The sequence below is a fragment of the Pipistrellus kuhlii genome, unplaced genomic scaffold, assembly GCF_014108245.1.
Source record: "Pipistrellus kuhlii isolate mPipKuh1 unplaced genomic scaffold, mPipKuh1.p scaffold_m20_p_14, whole genome shotgun sequence".
Taxonomy (NCBI): domain Eukaryota; kingdom Metazoa; phylum Chordata; class Mammalia; order Chiroptera; family Vespertilionidae; genus Pipistrellus; species Pipistrellus kuhlii.
Window position 1 is genome coordinate 40,009,037 of NW_023425449.1, and position 20,289 is coordinate 40,029,325.

Genomic DNA, 20,289 nt, shown 5'->3' on the forward strand with positions numbered 1-20,289 from the left:
ACTGAGGCATCACAGGGATGGGGAGCGTCCAGCTGTGGGCCATATAAGGCCCGAGGAATCATTTGGCCTGACCTTGCCAAGGCCACTGCAAGCGGGACTAGAAATTCAATAAATCTAGGAGCTTTCTTCATAGCAGCGTAAATTTATGTTAGGTGAATTATATTAATTGAATGATGTTATAAATCTCCAAATGGTCCTTGGCAGAAAAAAAAGGCTCCCCAGCCCTTGTTTATAACATACAAAAGTTATTCTTTGGGTAGTAACCCATCCTATATAATAAAAGCCTAATATACAAATCAACCAAAAAATGGAACAACCGGTGGAATGACCAGTCGCTTTGATGCACACTGACCACCAGGGGGCATATGCTCAACGCAGGAGTTGCCCCCAGCCCACAGGCCCCAGGCCAGCCAAGGCATGTGCCATTTGGGGCTACCCAATCGCCCTGTTAATTGCCCCACAGAGGGAGGCAACCAGCAGGGGTTGGGGCCGGCCAGAGAGTTGGTGGTGCTAGGCTAGCCAAGGCCAGTGCCAGTGGAACACCCCTCATCTCTCCACCGGTTACCTCACAGATCGGCCATGATCTACGGTCAGGCCTAGGGACCCTACGTATGCACAAATCTCATGCATTGGGCCTCTAGTATGTCTTATATTAAAGTGAATGAGCTTAAGTAGAAATCTTTCAGTTAAGTCATGGTTGAAAGCAGAATATAGTAACACAAGATAGGTTTAGCTACAAAAATGAATAGCTATCAAGAAGCAGGGATATCTCATGGGGAAAGGGACAAGAACCAGAATGAGAAGTGGGGTCTTGAGGTCTTCGTCATTCCAGACAGTCTCCCATCTCTCCTTTCCATCCTTGCTTCTTTCCTCTCTGTGCCAGCTTTCTCAGTATCCCTGGCACCTGGTAGAAGATGGCTACCACATAGCACTCTCAGAGGTACATATCCTCTTTCATCTCAACTACAGAGCTCAGACCAAATTAGAGTCTCTCAGTTCCAATTCCAGCCTCTCAGAATGGAGAAGTTGGTTGATACAGCATAGGTCAAAGTCTACTGCAATCCAAGCAACTGTGGTCAAGGGGACAGAGCCACATGATACAAATATGGGTATTTTGGCACCCACATGAATACAAAAGAGGCAGTTCTCAGATTGGCTGGGCTATCATGAGATAGATAGACAACCCCTTCTACCACCAAAAACCAAAGAAGCATGAAGTGATGATACAACATAGTAGCAGCACTCATCCCCGCATATATTATTTATAGGCTTTTTACCTGTCTCCACCAAACTGTATGAACCGTGAGGCCAGATACCATATCCTAATGTTCAATTCTCTTGTTCCTGGAGCAGGGTCTGGCAAGAGGCATTCAGGGAATATTTATTGGATGAACAAAATCAGATATGAGCTCTGCCTTCATGGGAATTACAGTCTAGTAATGAAATCAGGCGATAAAATAGCTACTAAAAAGCTATAATTGTAGTGAGCACTGAGACCATTAAAGAGAGGGAAGAGGAAAAGGAGGTGTTACCAAGCAAGAATAGAAACTTGCAGAAAGTTGTTGATGGTGTTAAAGCCACGGTAGCTATACAAACTTGGCTTATTTATCCCAAGAGGTTGATGACAGTAATTATAAAGGATTCCATTTACATTTTACTGCATTTGTAACTTTAATACAAAAAAAGTTGTGGTTACATTAAATACAAGGGCTACTTACTAAAAGATTGCTATAAAGAGCTATATGAAAATTATAAGTAAATGTAATCAGTGTTTGCTGATAGCTTTTAATTTTTGCCTGAGAGTTTTAAATTGGTCAGCTCCTCAGAGCTTGATGTAATTATAAAACAATTTTTTGAGGTGGTGACTAATTAAGTGCACAGTAAGAGGTATCCCTTGGCCAGCTCTGTAAAGAGATCTGTATTAAGATTACAAATAACACAATGCAGAAGACATCCTCTCAAGAGGAATCCGGCAGGATCAGATAATACACCTGGATATGTTTTGTGGGTATGATTGAGAGATTGTATCTAGTGATCATGGTGATGGTAAAAGAGACCAAGCAGAAGGGATCTGTGAAATGTGTTTTATTAGTATACATGTTGCCAGTATCTAACAGAGAAAGAACTATTCTGGAAGCAAACCTGATCCGCTAAACAATAATTAGCAAAGCTCTACCTAGCTGTATTAATTAGAGTAACTAACAGGTACTTCTATATAAACAACTCCAAATCCCCAGTGGCTTATTACTGTGTCTTTTTCCCTTTATAAATTACAGTGTGGTTGGGGGCAGTCTACTCCAGAAAGTTATTTAAGGACCCAGGCTCCTTCCATCTTGTGGCTCCCTCCTCCTGAATCCCCTCCATTCAAATGGGTCCCATGGGGAAAGAGTGAGGTTGGGCCAGATCTAGACCAGGAAATACACATCACTTTCACTCACATTTTATTGGCCAGGACTGAGTCACATGTACCACACCTACCTACAGGGAAGGCTGAAAAAGTAGTTAGGGATCCAGGAGGAAGAGGAGAATTTTGATATTGGTAAATATTCTCAGTGTCTGTCTTACAAGCAATAATAGAGAATCTATGAAAAGGAAAATAGTATAAAACCTCCCTTTGTATCAAGAATTTTGTTGAGAAAATTTGAAATTGTTCCAATTTGTCTTTTACAAAAACACCCATGGTCTAGAATAGTATTTCCCAATCAGGAACTTGGAGAAGAGTTGATTCCATAGTTTTACTTTGATCCATCTCAGTAGACCTGGTTTGTATTCGGTTCTGTATGTTCCTCTCTATGTTAACAATAGCTATGCCTCAGTTCTGCTTCAGGGGTTCTGCACATTTGAATTCTACTATAGTAATCGCTTTCACTGTTGAGCAACTTGCTATATTCCAGGCACTCTTCTAGGTGCTCTGTGTCTTCACAGAAATCCCGTGGCACGGATTTCACAAATGGTGAAACTGAAGTATGGAGATGTCAGGTAGCTTGAACCAACCTTAAACAGCTAGTAATAAATGGCAGAAAAGCCAGGCTGGACTAGCTACAAAGCTCATCCTCTTGAACATAAAGCTGTAATATAGGAAAAATAAAACGACAACCACAATAGACCTCCTGGGGATTTCCTGACATTAAATATCAAAGAAGTGGAATGTTGCCTCACCCGCACTCTCAGAGCTATTGGATATAAATCACTTTGGAAGTGACTGCTGTCCAGGACAGTTCAGATTTTATCAAGGGGGATACAAACCAGGCAATTGAATAGCATGAATCTTCCTGTTATAACCAGCACTGATTAATATTTTAGGGACTTAATTGCATTTCAGATGCCCCTGGTTTCGTGTGGTAAAGAGCAGTAGTGGTGATTGGCTCAATGGGTAGAGTGTCAGCCTGCAGACTGAAGGGTCCCAGGTTTGATCCCGGTCAAGGACAGGTACCTCAGTTGCAGGCTCCTACCCAGCCCAGGCCCCAGTCAGGGTGTGTGCAGGGTGTGTTTCTCTCACATCAATATTTCTCTTTGTCTTCCTCTCTCTCTTCCACTCTCTCCAAAAATCAATGGGAAATATCCTCGGGTGAGGATTAAAAAAGAGAGAGAGCTGTAGTGGTGCTGATTATCTTTCTTCAAACAAGGCAAAATATTCTTCATTTGACTTTTATGTATGGTCCCCAATTGGTTATTTTTCTTTTAAATATATTGGAATTCAATTCAGGAAATAGTAACTGAGCATTTAGTAAGTGGAAAGTTCCATGCTGATTAATGTAGGACTACAAATGGGGGGAAAAAGCTTAATCCTCAAGGATACTGAATAGCAGAAGTAGCAAATGACTGTAAGCATTAGGGAGGTTGCTAAAATTTTTGAAAGCCATTCTCTAGGTCCTGACCTTACCTGACAGGTGTGACTCCCAGAGTGTTGAGAGAGGATGCCATCGGAATCCTTAAAGAAGCAATTCCTGCTGTAGCTCGTCTATCATATTTCCTCCTACCTGATGTGCTAAAATGCCTTTTTTTAGCAACATTTTTAGATATAATTCACAATTGACCCATTTAACCTGCACGTTGCAATGATTTTTATTATATTCGCAGAGTAACTATCACCACAATCAATTTTAGAACATTTTAGAAAAGAATCCCTGTATCCATTAGTATTCACTTTCTATTTTCCTCCAAGCCCCCAGCTTTAGGCAACCACTAATCTATTTTCTGTCTGTAGATTTGCCTGTTCCAAACATTTCTTATAAATATGCATTTGTGGCCTTTTGTGACTGGCTTCTCTCACCTAGCATCATGCTTTTAAGGTTCATCCGTGTTGTAGCATGTGAAAGAACTGCTTTCTTTTTAGTGCTACGTAACATTCCACTGTGTGGCTATACCACATGTTATTTATCCATTCATCAGTTGATGGCATTTGAGTTTGTCTATCTTTTGGCTGCTAAGAGTAATGCTGCTATCAACATTCGTGTACAAGTGGACATATGTTTTTACTTTCATTTCTCGTGGTATATGTCTGGGAGTGCAATTGCTGGTCATATGGTAACTCTATGTTTATCCTTTTTAGGAACTGCCAGGCTGTTTTCCAAAGCGACTGCGCCATTTTACATTCCCAGCAGCAGTGTATGAGGGTTCCAATCTCTCCTCGTCCTCGCCGACACTTGTTGTTATCTGTCTCTTTGATTGTAGCATCCTAGTTGGTGTGAAGTTTTCTCTCATTGTTTTGATATGCATTTCCCCTGATGGATTGATATTGTGATATTTATTTTACCAACCTATGTCAAAAGCTTCAATCTGATACTTTCTTATGTGTCTAATGGAAACTCTTGTATTACAGGATTATTTTCTAAAACAAAATCATAGTTCTGTTCAAGACAAATGTCATGTGTGGGGTTAGAGTTATACCCAAAAGATCACAAGGGTAAAGGAGTTCATGTCATGCACTCATCTGGGAGGTTTGTTTTGCCCTGTGAAATCATTCTGAGGCCTTTATCTAAGGTACTCAAGTGTGATTATGTGACATTTACCGGATAATCCAGACAGCACTTTGATTAAACCCGCGGTGTGATGTCATCCAGTAAGCCCCGGAGAGTGGAGATGCATGTCTCTGCTGGTTTATCAGTCAAGATTAGCAGTTGTTCACTGCACAGTGAACTTTTTCTCCTCCATAACCATCAGGCTCTCTCATGTGGGCCAATAACCTGTCACCTGAAACCACCTAAAATAGGTTGGACTTTCTTGAATGCCGTGTGGCTATGATGACATCGGGTTTGGCTGCAGATGACAGGAAAGCACCTTCTCGTGGCTTTGGTATGCCTCCATATCCCTTGGTTCCTGTAGAAGCACGGTGATTGTCAGCCCTGTGCTTGTATCCCTAGACTTGAGTTCGTACCCCTTGTACCTCCCATCTCTCCCCTCTGTGGGAGCTCTTAGTGCGGTTATCTTTGTGTGTCTGTCAAAGAAAGAAAAGGATGGGGGCCAGAAGGTGTCAGGGTTTCACCATCTTGATTTCACCAGATAGCAGATACGTAAAAGGAGCCTCCACAAAAGCCATTTGGGGAGAAACCAAAACCAAATTAAAAGTTGGTCAGAATTCAGAGGATGCTTTCTTCAGAGAAGGTCTCAGTTTTTCTCAGAAAGTTTCCCCCAAAAGAAACCCTAAGGGAAAACAGATCATCCTCCCTGACCCACAGAGAGAAGACCTCCCAGATCTAGGTTGTCGTCATTGGGCTCAGCACACCTGCCTGCAGTTAGCTCAGCTCTGAGCAGGCTGGGCAGACCGAGGAGGGAAGGAGAAGGCCTAAGAGTGGGTAATTAATCCCTTCCCCGTGTATCACATATGTTCTGCCTTAGTTACTCCTTGCCTTTTAATATACATTAATGTGGCTTAGTTCGGTGGGGGGCTAGGGGATATCAGCTAGTTTTATGGGCAGAGCTTGAATTTTGCCTCCCCAAGTAAAGGAAATCATTAACTATATATATTGAAGGAGCTGGTTATGTTTGGTTGGTTGGTCAGCTTTAGTAAATTCTATTTTGAGCCTTCTATTAACTAAAATATTATTTGGGCTAAAACTTAAGCACATTGTCGCCCAATGGTAATTGTTGCCTCTAATGCAGACCCTGAATTACTGTGTGGCTGGACCCGTGTGCCTTTAGAACTACCCAAGAAGAACTACTAGTAAATGCTGTTTATTGAAGTATTAGTAGGAATTGTAGTTTAGATTTTTATTTTTGAAAGTGATTGACCCTTGAGTAGTTATAAAAGTAACAGTATAACTAGTGCTCATCAAGCATGGACGTGAGCTGAGCGGTGTAGTAATGCTGTGCATTGGTGGCCTGTGTCTTCTTTTCAGGGCCCTCTGAAGCGGGTACCACTAGGGATTATCCCATTTACAACGTGAGCTTTAATGACATTTCATGCTTGCCTTATTCGGAGCTTGTGCCCTGAGCATCTCAACAATCAACTTCCTCTGTGCACGTGGCATATTTACTGAACACTGTGGCCCTCCCTTCCCGGTGCCACTGCACATACTAGAAATGGAGGGGTGTGAGAGAGAAAATGAGTGAGTGAATGAGAGAGAGCATACCTCAAATACTGGTGAGTTTTACACTAGTAGAGTTTGTTTGTTTGTTTGTTTGTTGGTTGGTTGGTTGGTTGGTTTGGGGGGGGAGGGAGTCATAGTTGTTTCTGTGAAAGCTTTTAAGATTGCCTTCCCATCCCTCATGTTGTCGCACATAAGCATGAGGTGAAGACTGCTAGAGAGGAGCCCACCAAGGCTGGTCATTTCTGTTGGGAAATGGCCAAGTTGTATCTTTCCTAAAATGAAAACGGATTAGCGATTTTACTTCTTTCCTCTTAAGAAATCTAAAAAACATTGCTTATACTAGTTTTCCCTCTGAAAACCAAGGACCTCTGATTACTGTTTTGCATAGAAAAGATAGTGTATATTTAGAAATTCAAGCAGTATTTGTGCTCTGCCTGTAAACCTAGTTATTCATAGTCAATTAAATTACTATTAACTTTGATTAAATTACTATAATCATTTCACTGGGCCACTTACTATAAGGGAGCCTAAAAATCAAGGAATTAATTAGCATCTCACATTCACTCACACACAGGCACACCCATTTTAACAGCTTTTATTTCATACCATTCATGCTTTTCAGTCAAGGTGAGTGAGTGTGATGTAACTACAGTTACATCCCTTAAAGAACCTGGCAAAAAAGCAGCCCTTTATGCTGATATCTTCTCCAGTGTCAGGTGTGGAATCGCAGGTAAACCCTGGAGCTTGTCTCACCCAGTGCTCCCTGCCCCGAGGGTAGCGGTTCTGACCCATCTGTACAGCTCACTCAGTAGTCACCGCTGAGGGAGGCACCTCCTGGGACAAGCAGCTCATTCCATTGTCAGGCAGTTCTCAAGGAGGGGAATGATTTTCTGTGTCGAACCAAGTTCTGTGTCCTTTGATGCCTGCTTCTCAATACTAGCGCTTCCGCGTGGAATGCAACCCAGTGAGAACTGGAATGGACTATCTTCATTAACTTGCACTGATTTAGAATCCGCAGAGCAGTTCTGAACTGTTGTGGAGGTTGATTCTATGCTTCATAACACTAGCCCTTGCCATAGAAGAAAAAGCATGGGCTCTGAAGTCAGACAAGAGTGGAAGGAGTGCTGCCTGTGTGCAAGCATTTCAGAAGAGTTTACGCATTCACCCTGACCGCAGCTCTATGAAGTGTGTACTCCATTTTACAGATGAGAAGACTGAGATAAAATTAAGAAACTTGCTCAAAATCAGCTGGCCAGTAAGTGTTGGAGCCAGTATTTGGAATCGGGCAGTCTGGCCTCAGAGAGCCTTCTCTTGAGCCCTCAGCTATGTTGTCAGCCAGCACTTCCAATCCTGTGGGTGCCTTGTTAGGAGAGACAGAGTTCCTCAGACTGCCTCCCTTTATCTTCCTCTTCTGTGAAATGGACCAATTGTTATAAGAACTAAATGAAATGCCATTGAACATGACCAGTGGTTCTTAATATCCATGGGCTTAGTTTTGGAGGGGCTGGGGATTTCTGTCTTTTTTTGGTGGTTTTGTGTTTTGCAGTGTGTGTGTGTGTGTGTGTGTGTATGTGTGTGTGTGTGTGTGTGTGTGAATTTAGGCCCCACCTGCTCTGGAACTTCTGATTCATTTAAATACTTTGTGGTATGTGGTTTGTTGTCACCAGTTTGAGACTCATGTCTACATTGCTTAGAATAAGCAGGATGTGTTTTTTTAAATTAATCTCGATAGCTTCAGCATTGATAGGACTAAGTTTGGGTGATGTTAGTCTCACTTCAAAGTCCCTTAGGGATTGTTCCTCAGATGCTTAAAGTTAGCTTCCCTGCCCAGTGGTTTTGGAAATATCCATCTGCACGCAGACTCAAAGCCCCGTCTGAAGCTGGTAAGAAGGAATGCGTCACTCTTTCCCCTGGTTTGCTAGTTCCTTTGCAGTGACCCAATAAATATCTGAAAGTAAGCCCTTGAAAATATTGCTATCTTCCCCTACAAACATTTTTGTATTTTTAAATCTGTGTGCAGTAGAACGCAAGAGCTTATAAATATTCTCGTCGATACAACCAATGTGTTGGCTGAATCGAGAGGAAATGACAATTTATTGTTGAGCTATCTTTTGCAGAGGGGAAAGACCCCTTAGGAAAATGTAAAGACTCCTTGAATACATTTGTGTAATGAGAGTTGAGGGTATTGAATTCATCGAGACCAGGGGAGAACTTTTAGCAGATGGCGAGAGCATTGGGTTTGAAGACTGTTCCACATAATGGTGGCTTTCTTGAACTAGAACTGGGCCCCTTCAAGGGCTGTGCCATTTAGATCTCAGTCTGAGCCGGGTCAAAGGTGACAAGGCAGATTGGGAGATCTCCGAGGTTGTGGTATCACAGGAGGGCGGTCTAGTCCGTTCCACGGTCAGTTACGGAGCTCCTCTGTTCCTGAGCACAGAGGGTACAAGCATGTGTCCTGGCCCCTCGCCCCGTGTAGGACAGGTAGTGTCCCTGCAGTTCAGCAGGCGTCATGGTGGAGGTCAGAGGCCTAGCCTGGAGGGGGAGGCAGGAGGCTGAGGACAGGGCTGGTCTGAGCAGCTTCAGCGGGGACAGGGTGCTGAAGGATGGATGGGCACTAACTGGGGAAGTGACGGGAGGACATTGCAGCTGACCTCAGTTTCCCCAAACAGCTCTGTAGCATCCTGCTTAACCAGCAGCAGCAGCTCCAAACAGTACGACCCATTGACTTTAAATCCTGTCATTATTTGTTGGAGAAAAAGTCATTTCTGTGTCTCAGTGATCGGCTGGTTTTGTGAAGAATAAGCTGTAAGAAAAACAAAGCAAAACATTTGTGCCTTTCTGTCCCTGAAGTGAACTGTCTGCTTTACCACTTGGTCTGAGCTGCCGCATCATAACCGGAGCAGGATGGGCTGGGGAACCTGCCGGAATCCCAGCAGCAGGGGCCGGTGGAGGAGGCGCTGAGTAAAATCCTGCCTGTATTGCTGGCTTCAGAAAGGACTGCAAAGTCAGGGAGAGTCAGACAGTAAATAGCATTCAAAACAGTCATCTGCCTGAGGTAGTAGGGTCAATGGCACATGACATCAGTCTATATCGCTCACTACCTTTGTGACCTTTAGCAATTACTTAACCTCTCAGAGCTTGGTTTTCCCTAAAATAAGCGCTGATAATAATACCTCACCACATGGTGAAGGGTGGGGTGAGGATTAAATGAACTAATTTATGGAAGCACTTGGAATAGTTTCTCGTTAGGGGGAGGAGCCAGAGTCCTGGTTCTCTCAGAAGCAGTCACAAACTATCAAGACCTCTGCAATTATGTATTTAGTCCAGAGTCCAGTTCTCTAAAGTTATTATTAGTTACAATTATTACAATTAGTACAAGCTAGTTCATTCATTCAGCACAGACTTGTTGGATGTCTCCTGAAGCAGGCACTGTCCCAGCACATCAGACCATGTGGGGCACCAGGTGTATGAGTAAACCTGTGGACTTCTCTGTCATTCCTGCCATAAGCCTGGCATGTGGCAGGAATGACAGAGAAGTCCACATGGAGTGGGTGAGGGGAAGAAAAGCAGGAAGTGAGATCAGAGAGGCGATGAGGGGCAGATCTGGAAGGGCCTCAAAGCCATTGTAAAGACTTTGACTTATACTTTGAGATCAATATGGGGTAAGAATTGAGAGAGGAATTCTAGCAAATACTGCTGATTATTGATGTAGCAGGCACTGTGCTAAATGCATCGCCCCTGTTGTTTGATTTGATCAGATAGAAAAAGCAGATTGGAACAATGATGCAAGGCAAATGACATTGTCCCCAGAGCGGAAACAGACCAGAGGGTTAGGGAGCTGGCCTGGGGCAGTAGGCAGGCCGGGTCTGGGACTCTCAGGATGTTGTTCAGAATGTAGTGAGTGTAGGAATGTGCTGGCCACTAGGTTGGTTGTAGCAGGACTTGTGGATTTCACTCTACAGGCCCGCTGCTGAAGAGCCGGCAGGAATGTGGTGCCTGTGCAGCCTAAGGACTCTGGACACAGGGACAGAGTGTCTGTGCACCAGCACCACAGGGCTTTCCCCGGGACACTGAGCAGGTGGACCCAGTGGCGAAGCTCCAGCCTCAGGCTCCCAACGTCTTCTGTTTGCCCAACGGACACATGCGATGAGCTCACTCTTTCCACACGTCCAGACCCCACTGTCGCTGAGTGCTTTTTTAAGGGCAGGGTAGAATCAGAGCCCAAAATACCACAGGTTCAATTTCCTGTTCCTGACCACACTAGCCCAGAAAATGAGGCAGCTTTCAGAGCAGCTGTCTCCACCCGTGAACCTGCACTTCAGCTTTGACTCAGAGGAGCCTGTGGGAACTGTCAGACTCTTGACTTTGCAAGATGTTGCTCTCAACTGGATGGATACCTGCAAAGTCTGCCTGAATGTGCATCACCCACTGCCGTGCAGGACGGGGAGGCAGACTAGTCTCGTTGACCATAGATCACTGGTTTTGAAGGAGCAAATGAGCACCTACCCGACAGTCCTCTTAATCCACATTCAACTAATTTGACATTTGTGATGACTATTGAAGGAGCTGAACTGTAAGATAAAGAAGAGGGGCTGTTAATTTCCCCCCATAAGTACATGAATTAGCTGCCCATTACATGCAAAGTACAGTGCTAGGTGCTAAGAAGGCAAAGGGTCTCTGCACCCTCTGCTTGGGAAGGACAAGTAATTTACATGGCGCATTCCAAGTGCTCTGTTAACTGTTCCAAACGTTATACACAAATTCATCTGTACGTGCTCAGCAAAGACAGAAAGAGAACTACATTTTCACAGGACAGGGGATGCGGGGCAGCTCCTTCGGCTGGTGCAGCCAAACAAACAGCCTTCTTTCCAGCACTGACAGGGACCTTGGCTGTGCTCACTCAGCCCTCCTGAGAGATTCTCAGTTTGGCTCTGATTATGTGAAATTTCCTTTTGCGCCTTGACTTTTAGAGTTTATTTCTGTAGACAAGAAGGGAATTCATTGCTCTGACAGATGTACAGGCTGGGGTCAAACCCGATTGTGAATGGACAGATGATTTGGCTTCCGTTAGAGGATAACGATTAGCCTTATTTTCTTCATCTGTAAGACAAGGATCATTGTATTTATTTCATTGGCATTGGTGTGATGATTAAGTGAAAAATATCTTAGAACGGTTCTAACAAGTTATGGGCATAAGTGATAGTTCCCACCGCATTTCTTAAAAATGTGGATGGGGACGTCACCTGTGGGAGCCCATGAACGTTTTCAGGCATCGGAGTGACATGATGGATGTAGGTATTGACAGGTGACTTTGGTGTCACTATGATGTATGGGCTTACGTACTGAGACCTGAAGCCACTAGCAAATGATGATAGTCCTTTAGATGCAACGAGGGCCTGAATGAGAGCAGGAGCCGTGGAGAAGGGGAAGACAAAGCCAAGTTTTGGAGTCTGAGGAGCCTAATTGATAGACTTGGGGACTCTGATTTCAGAGGGAGCGGAGGGACCATCAGAAGTAAAACATGGCTTTGAGGTTCCAGTGGAGGAGGCTGGATGCATGGAGACCGAATGGACTGTGTGGGGAACACTAAGAGGTGCTGTTGGCTGCAGACTGGAACTGTATGCTGGCTTAGAGCTAAGGAATTTCCTAGATTAGGTGATTTCATCTTCATGACAACTCTGTGGAGTAGTGCTGTGCCTTCTCAGAGAAGTAGAAATCTAAGCTCAGAGAAGCCTGACCATGTACAACTAGAAAATCTGAACATGGACTTGTCTGTCACCAAAGTCTCCCGTTAACTGCAGCAGTCAGTGTGCCCTCACTCAGGAGAGGGGACACAGAGTAAGATTGGAAAGATGGAGAGAAGGCTCGGTTCTGGAAACGTTCACTTGAGTGGCTCATGGAAGGCGGGGGAAGCTTGTGGCCAGCTGGAAAATCAGACCTGGAGCTTGGGGGGGAGGCTGGAGGAGATATAAAAACTTGGGCGTTGTTGGCATATGGTTGTTGTGGGGGAGTGAATGAGATCACCCAGCAAGGGATGTAGAGTTAAAGAGAAACAGACTCAGAGTACAGGGAAGTTAGAAGGGGGGTGTTTGCCTCATTTAGGAGTATAGAAACACACACCTAGTACAAAGGCCTTTTTCTGACCAAAGGATCGCCTTGTGCTTTGGTATCTAAATTTGCATGGTGCTGATTTCTCATTGGCTAGGTATTGAGCGACTGTGTCAGTCATTGGTAGAGGTGGGTTCCCGCCTCCTCTAGTGGAGGGCCATAAATAAAAAAGCAATTAACAGCAATAACAAGCCACCCTACAGGCTGTGGTTTATTATTGGGTGCTCTTTTAGGGGCCCATATAAGATTGGCACCAAAGTCAGACTCTGGAGTAAAGATCACAGGTCATAATGGGGAATAAGATTATATTAAAAAAACACACACACACACAAAAAAAAAAACAACAAAAAAACTGCTGGGCCTAAAAATAACCATAGATTATATCTTAGAGAAATGCTTGAGCATGATCACAGGAAAATTGAGATAATATATGCGAAGTTGATGTGGTTATGGTTCATGCAGGAAGCTGGGTGTTTGATGTGTGTGAGGCAGGAGTTGTTCATAAGGTCCCTCTGCAGGCCTTTCAGGAGGCCCAGCGCCTCTCAGCCCTGCACGGTGCCTGTGTCTCAAGTGTTGTGACTTGTTTTCCACTGAGCAGCAGATGAAGTAGCTGCCTTGCCTGAAGGAGTAATGTTATTAAAAAAAAAATTTTAAAAATCCCACTTATCTTTAAATCACACAGTTGCACTTCACACAAGACCCATGTAGTAAGGGAGGCATGCAGGGGGCTGGGGCCACCGAAAAACTGCTGCTTCCACCACCCACACCATATTCTCTCTCTCTCTCTCTCTCTCTCTCTCTCTCTCTCTCTCTCTCTCTCTCTCTCTCTCTCTCTCTTTCTTCCTTCTTCCTTCTTCACCCCCCCTCTCTTCCCCACAAAGAGTATGTTTGACTGTGTGTGTCTGTGCAGCTCAATTATACAAATATTCATCAAGTGTGCAGATTGAAATTTCTTACATTGCTCTCCTGTATGCAGGATTGCTCTGAGACCTGCATAAAAGGTGAAAGTAGCACATTTCCATTAGAACAGAAATTCCCAAGCCTTCACATTACACAGTGAGCAGCCCAGGCTCTGGTTGTGGCTGTTACCTTATAGCCATTGTGAGAGGTTATCTAGCTAAACGGTTTAGAGCTCAGCACTGGAGCCAGACTGTCAAGTGTGAATTCCTGTTCCACCCGTCACTAACTGTGACCTTAGGCAAAATACTTAGCCTCTGTGTTGAAGTTTCGACATCTGTAAAATGGGGATAATGATAGCACCTGCGTCCTTGGGGTTGCGTGAGGAATGAATAAGTTAATACATGTAAAGCACTTAGATCTGCACCTGGCAAATAGGTAGTAAGCAGTCTGTAACGGTTAGGTCTTAGTGCCATTCCTGTTAGAGAGCGTGTTCGGATGACAGCCAGGCCGGTGAGGACAGAGATGCCCCAGCCCATTGTAACTCGGTCACAGGTCAGCTCTCCTGTCACTTGGCACAGAGGGAAGAGTCCCAAATCTGTCCCCTCTTCCTCTCTTTTAACAGGAGGTTCGGTGGCCCTTGGTAGAACAGGGGTTGTCAATTTCAAGCTGCACAGCCAGAAACAAGGAACTTTCTCTTCTTTAAAATAGACACCCCTTCCTTCAAACACATGTGCAGTGGCTATGTTTAGAACTCTCCCGCGAGCAGTGTAGAGAGCGCCGAGGGCCTGCTGTATGGCGTGATGCCTTGTGCATGATAAGGAAGATAGGCAGCCAGCCAGCCAGCCGCCGTGTGGTCTCCCTCTGTACGTGTTGTCAGATCAGCAGGGATTGTGGCTCTTTTCTCTCTAGCTGAGCTTTTCCATCTGTCCTGCTGAGCTGCCAGCTGGAGACCCTGGTTGACACATCCCTTGGGTTCCTGGGTCTCTAGCAGCAGCAAAGAACAGAGCCTAGATTTCTAACCAGGAGGCATGAGCGCCAGCACAGAGTCATTCAGACCTCATTCTGTGAGGCCACGGCCATCTCCCTCACTGGACCCCTTCCCTCCCCTGCCCTGCGGATCTCATTCTGCCCTCCTTCCAGCGGCAGGCTGCACCCTGGGAAACCGGGCATTGTTCACAGAATAAACTCATCAACTTCTTGGTCTAATTTCTCCAACCTCACACAGTAGAGTTATGAAGAGCCTTTGGACCAAGCAATGGTATAATTTACTCCCCGGAGGATGTGTCCATCTTGTTTCCTTTTAACTGCTTAAGGGTTAAGCCATCACTGTGGTCACAGAGGTCAGACACCAGAGTCCCGGCGCTGGATCCAGCCCACAGATGTGTTTGGTTTGGCCCACGTTGCTGGACATGTATACATCACTTAGTTGCAACATGCAAAAATGAGAGGTTTCACATAGTCTGCATTTCCAACTTCTTGTTTTAAAAATTCCAAATCTGACAACACTCCCACGTGGCGCAGTCTGCTTGTGCGGGCAGAGCGCCTCCGCACCCTCCCCTTTGCCCTGGTCCCACCTGGTGCTCCCTGCCTAGCCCAGAGGCGCCGGAGTTTGTAATTCTCTTAGGGCCTGGTGCTGGGTTTTGGTTTGTTTTTGTTGTTGTTGTTGTTTTGTCTTGCTCTTTGTTAACAGTATGATCCCAAATGAAAAGTGAACATTCTTCTCATTACTCCCCATGACCTAAATGTAATAGGATGCTAAATACTGAGTCCCGGGCCTTTGCTCTCTGTCCTGAGATGAAAAAATCCCAAATAAAACACTCATTGTGTCATTGATTTAAAAATCACACAGTTGAAAATTCTCCCTGCCTGATGTGTTCCCCGAGTCAGAGAACAATCTTTTTATTTTATTTTATTTTATTTTACCTCTTTGATTGGTGGCATTTTATGCTGTTCTGGTTGCTACCAGTAATTCAGGCTAAACAACAACCTAAAGTTGACCCTCTGGCCTCGCCCTCAGGAATCTGCTTTGGTGGCTGAGACAGTGGGAGTTATGGGCTGTATCGGCGACCAGAGGGGAAAAAGCCTTTCATTCCACCGGGCTATACACTGAGTCGTAGGGCCCCACAACACAAGGGGATGTGAGCAATTTTTCTAAATTTCTTCCACTGGGGAGCCATTTGCTTCTCCCTCTCTCTCTCTATCTTGAGCTGCAAAACCAGCTCCCCCCCACCCCCCCCAGTTTTTGCAGCTTCCTTCCCCACCCCCCAATTCAGGCAGGCATGTGCCGTTGCTATAGTTTGCCCCAGCTCACGCTCTTCTTCCTGTGAGCCATTGCTTTGCTCTGTAGATAGAATTGCATTTCTGGATCCACCTGCCAGCCCCCGGGGCATTGGAGCATGATAACATGAGGCCAGGCCAGCAGCCCTGGAGAGGATTGTGTCATGAGAGTACAGCATGGAGTTATTGCTGGCAGAGGAATTTAATCGGTTTGCAAAAATTCATTAAACACTTCGAAGGCTTTGCATAAAAAGTCGTAAGTGAATGATGGCATTGTCATCGTCGTTTCAGCTCGCCATGGAGCTGTTTATGAGTTTGTCCAAATTCCCACGACTCCAATTTCACATCAGGTCACGGACTCCTTCAACAAAACGGTTCATAGCTTCAGGAGGTCTGAAATTTCAGAGTATTGAGCAAGGCCCGCACAGAGCTAGGACGTGATCTAATGAGATTGGACTGTCAAAACAAGAAGCACCAGTCTGTGGTTGTAAGGTTTTTGAGAAGGAAATGTTAAAACTCTGCTGTGAGAACCTCAGAACGATGATAACACACCTCGGGTCGGAAGCCAGTTTCTTTTTCATTTCTGCTGTGGTCAGTGGGACACTGAGGCAGAGACGCCGACGTGGGATGAGATGTGATTATACAAGCTCGGTAGATGGTATCCTCCTATTGGGAAACACTAATCACTTGTGTAAGTAGTAGGATGAGACATCGGAAAATGCTGGCAATGTTTCACGAGGACCCCGAAGGGCCTCGGAGACTCACTTCAAAGGGCTCAGCTAGAGAAGCTGCATCATGGCCGGCGCTCAGAGAGGAGTGGGGCTGAGTGAGTTCCAGTCCCAGCCTCCGGCTGTGTGGTGGCGGGCAGGTTACTCAACCTTCTTGCTCTTCAGTTGCTTTAAACCCTAGTTGGGGATTGAACATGACAGAGTTGTCATGGGGATTAAGAGCAAGAATGCATGGAGCAATCTAGCCTATGATGAGTGCCCAATAAGTGATAGCAGTTGCTGCTGGTCACATGGAAATTTGTAATCACTTTTTGTTTTGGTGATTTAATGTGGTTTTTAAAATAAATTCCGCTACCATAGTTTTTATCTCTAAGTTTTCCTTGGTGTTCTGTCTTCTATCCCTTCTCCAATAACCTTCGACTCTCAGCCAATCTAATGACTAGATTAGCCAGTGTCCTGAGTAAATACTGAGACCCATCTGAGCAGAGGTTTAGGCTGACTCTGGGGCTGAATCACTGGGAGCTCTGTGTTTCAGGCTTTGTTTCTCTGTATCCTGTTCGCTTACTGAAGACCGTAAATTTTGCATCATCCCTACTGCTGAATTACAATGTAATGATTAACCAGATATGTTTGTGAAATGCCTTGTGTGTTTTTAATCACCTATAATAAAGCATTAATAAAGCACTTGGTGGATTGATGGATTTGCAATTTGTATAGACTACACGGGGAAAACCCGGTGCTCACGGTGATGTCATGTGTGACACGTTACAGGATTACTTCCACTGAAACCTATCTGATTTCACCAGATTCATTGGGGGTCAAAGTTACAGCCTGGTAGTTACTACCTTCAAACTGTCTTCCTTCGTAACTGGGAGGGGGGAGGATTTCGTTCTGGGGACCTGGCTATGGCATTTGCCCTCGCTGTCCCCCACAGAGAACTTTGATCTGTGCGCCCACACCTAGAGGCAGAGGCAGATCTCGTACCTTCCTCCTCTAAGTAATGGACATCACAAAGAACGGCACTCCCCTCAGTGCTGCCTGGAAGTAGACACCAGGTTAAGGGCTCCCTACAGCTCAGTTCTTGTCCAAGTCCATGGATTTGAGGGGGAGGGGGGACGCGAGGCAGGGGAGAGTGCACAGACTGTTAGATGTTTCATTTTCCCCATAAGACCTCCAAAGAAGTAAGTCTTGTGTTCACCTTAGACTCTCAGAACCACGGACAATAGAAACGGTTCATTGGCTCCAATATAATTTATGATGTCACCAGGAATTCTTGATAAAATGGTCAGCATGAGTATGCCATTCAGCTAATAAATCATGCTTTATTCGTGGTATGTTGTGCAATATGTCAGCATTTCCCCGTTCTTTCCGGTAAACTGTAACTTTTCTGGTGATTAGCATTTAAGCCCTTTTCCTGATGAAGGAATTGTCAGCTGAAATCATCAGGGATTTCCCCTTCGCTGTTTTGAAAGAAATCTGAAGAAGTTAATGTGTTGCTTGGAAATTAAGAAATTTGGAATAATTTCTGTGACTCTGAATGGTGGAATAGAATCAAGAGATGGTTGTTTTTCCTGACATTAAGATAACAAGAGAGCCAAAGAGGGAATGAGAACTTTAGAAATTATAAAGTCTTTAAAGCATTCAATAAGCTTTCATGTCTCTGAGCCATGTTTTTCAAGAGATGTACCTGTTATATAGTTTTGGAGCTAAAGTGAAATAGAAATATTAAAATAAAACTTCAGATGCTTGGAAAGTGGTTTCTTAATTACATTTCCTGAATTCCTCAGAGTTAACAGAAGCCTTTGTTGTTTTAAGACATGGTTAGAACACCTTTTGAAGTATCGATCCTGCTGCATCCATAGTGCCACCAGCACTCGGAGGGCACATTTTGGAGTAGAAGGCGTGGTCATGGCCAGGGCCAAAGGCAGGAGATCTGTTTTAGGTGCTAGGGTTATGCCATGAGCTCTCTGCCCAGGGGCAGGTGGGCTGGGGGGAGCAGGAGACAGCAGGCAGGGGGCCTGTTGGAGATGAGTGGTCAGAGAAAGCCTCTGGGAGAGAGTGACATGTGAACTGAGCCAGAAGGAACCCACAGGGTTAGAGCACAGGAAAAAGCTCAGCAAGCACAAAGGGGCAAAAGCAGCATGTGCAATGGCCCTGCGGCTGGAAGGAACTGGTGTTCAAGAACAAGGAGAAGACAGACACAGCTGGAGTACAGGGCAGAGTGGTGGGATAAGGCCTGAAAAGCAGGAAGTCCATTACAGGGAGAAGAAAGTTAGCAAGTAGGTTCATTTTGTGCAAACTTCTTGCCTGACTTTTCACTATCATCCCAAATCTAAAAATGCCATGTGAAAAACACTTTCAAAAGAGTAAGGGCCTCTACGCCAAGTCTGAACCAGCTGCAATCTCCAAGTCTGTATTCGATGGCAGATAGGTTCGTTCTTAGCGATGAAGAGTACGACCTGATAACCTGCCAGCTACAGTCTCTGGTCACCTTCCACCTAAACCAAGGAGGCTGAGGCAGGTCCTTGAGATTGGCTCGTGCAACTGACTCCTGCTTTCCATCCACCCTCAACCCCAGCGTGTGCTGCACGTGCCCAATTGTGTCTCAGTGCCCGTATTCCTCCGTGGACAGGAGTGACCGCGCTCAGTATGGTGACAAAGAAGGGAAATAAAACCTACAACTTTCCTTCTCTGCACAGGTAAGAGAAACTGGTTTGGCAGGCAAAATGGCAAATGAGCACAGCTGAAAGGATAGAGACAAGGTTTGGTCTAACAGCTGTTCCATCAGGATCGTGGTAGGAAGCTACTGATGTCTTCCTCGTATCTGCCACACCAGGGCCTCTGGACAGCCCTGAGTGCCCAGGATCGGGTGCTGCGGCACTCCCAGCAGCACGGAAAGTGAAGCAATGGGTGTGAAGTACTCAAAGACCGTTACTCGAATGGGGTAGCAGACATGCAGAGATTTGAGTTGGGTGGATGTCGGAGATGATTCATTCAAAATAACTTAGCAACTAGAGGCAAAATGTCGAAGACTGCCTTCACGGATGCTGGGGCAGCCGGCTCCGCCTGCCTCTGAAAGCTGACAGACCTGGGAAGGGGGTGTGCTTCCCAGCTTTGCAGTTCCCCTTCAAGGAAGAGGCCTTGCATCTTAAGCACTCGGTCTCTTCCTGGAACCGGCCCAGCTCAGCTGGTGGTTGTCTGCAGAGGTCTTTTTACAGCTCTGCAGGTGAGGCTGGGATCCTGACTCACTGCTTTTCTCGGGAGTAAGTGCTGTACAGCAAGTGGCAGGCTCTTGGGGTTGCAGTAAAACGACGCAAAACAAAACCAACTTTACCATAGGCTAATCGGTATGACCAACAGGGAAGGTCCTGTGGCATCTCATCCATGTTCTAAGGAGATGGTGTTACCCAAGGACCACCCACATAGCAACCTGCAAGCTTTCATTCAAGCTCTTGAGTTCTTTTATGCTCACTGTGCCCTGTGCCAGGTGCTGGTGATGACACAATTAAGAAGATGCTAGATACAGTCTAGAATCTAGATCACATGTGTCAAACACAAGGCCCGCGGGCCAAATCCGTCCCGCCAGGCCTTGCAATGTGGCCCGCACCGCGCTGTCATCACTGCACTCCGCTGCGTTTCCATCACAATGACAGTTTATGACTGTTCAGTAAACCATTCGGCCCGCGATTTAGGCTGGATTTTAGATTTTGGCCCCTTCTCTGATTGAGTTCGACACCCCTAATCTA

The 20,289-nt window shown here is 45.3% G+C and overlaps 1 protein-coding gene across 3 annotated transcripts in view; it reads left to right on the top strand.

Moving 5' to 3' along the window:
• Positions 1–20,289, top strand: part of NSMCE2 (NSE2 (MMS21) homolog, SMC5-SMC6 complex SUMO ligase) — a 218,461-nt gene that overhangs the window by 157,780 nt on the left and 40,392 nt on the right. Inside the window, exon 7 of one of the 3 annotated variants that reach the window (XM_045581526.1) lies at positions 4,553–7,033. The exons of the other annotated variants lie outside the window; for them this stretch is intronic. Within the exon in view, the coding sequence (XP_045437482.1) occupies positions 4,553–4,614 (62 nt within the window). The 3' untranslated portion in view covers positions 4,615–7,033. Of the gene's footprint in view, positions 1–4,552; positions 7,034–20,289 lie in introns of those variants that run through there. 3 annotated transcript variants of the gene reach the window in all.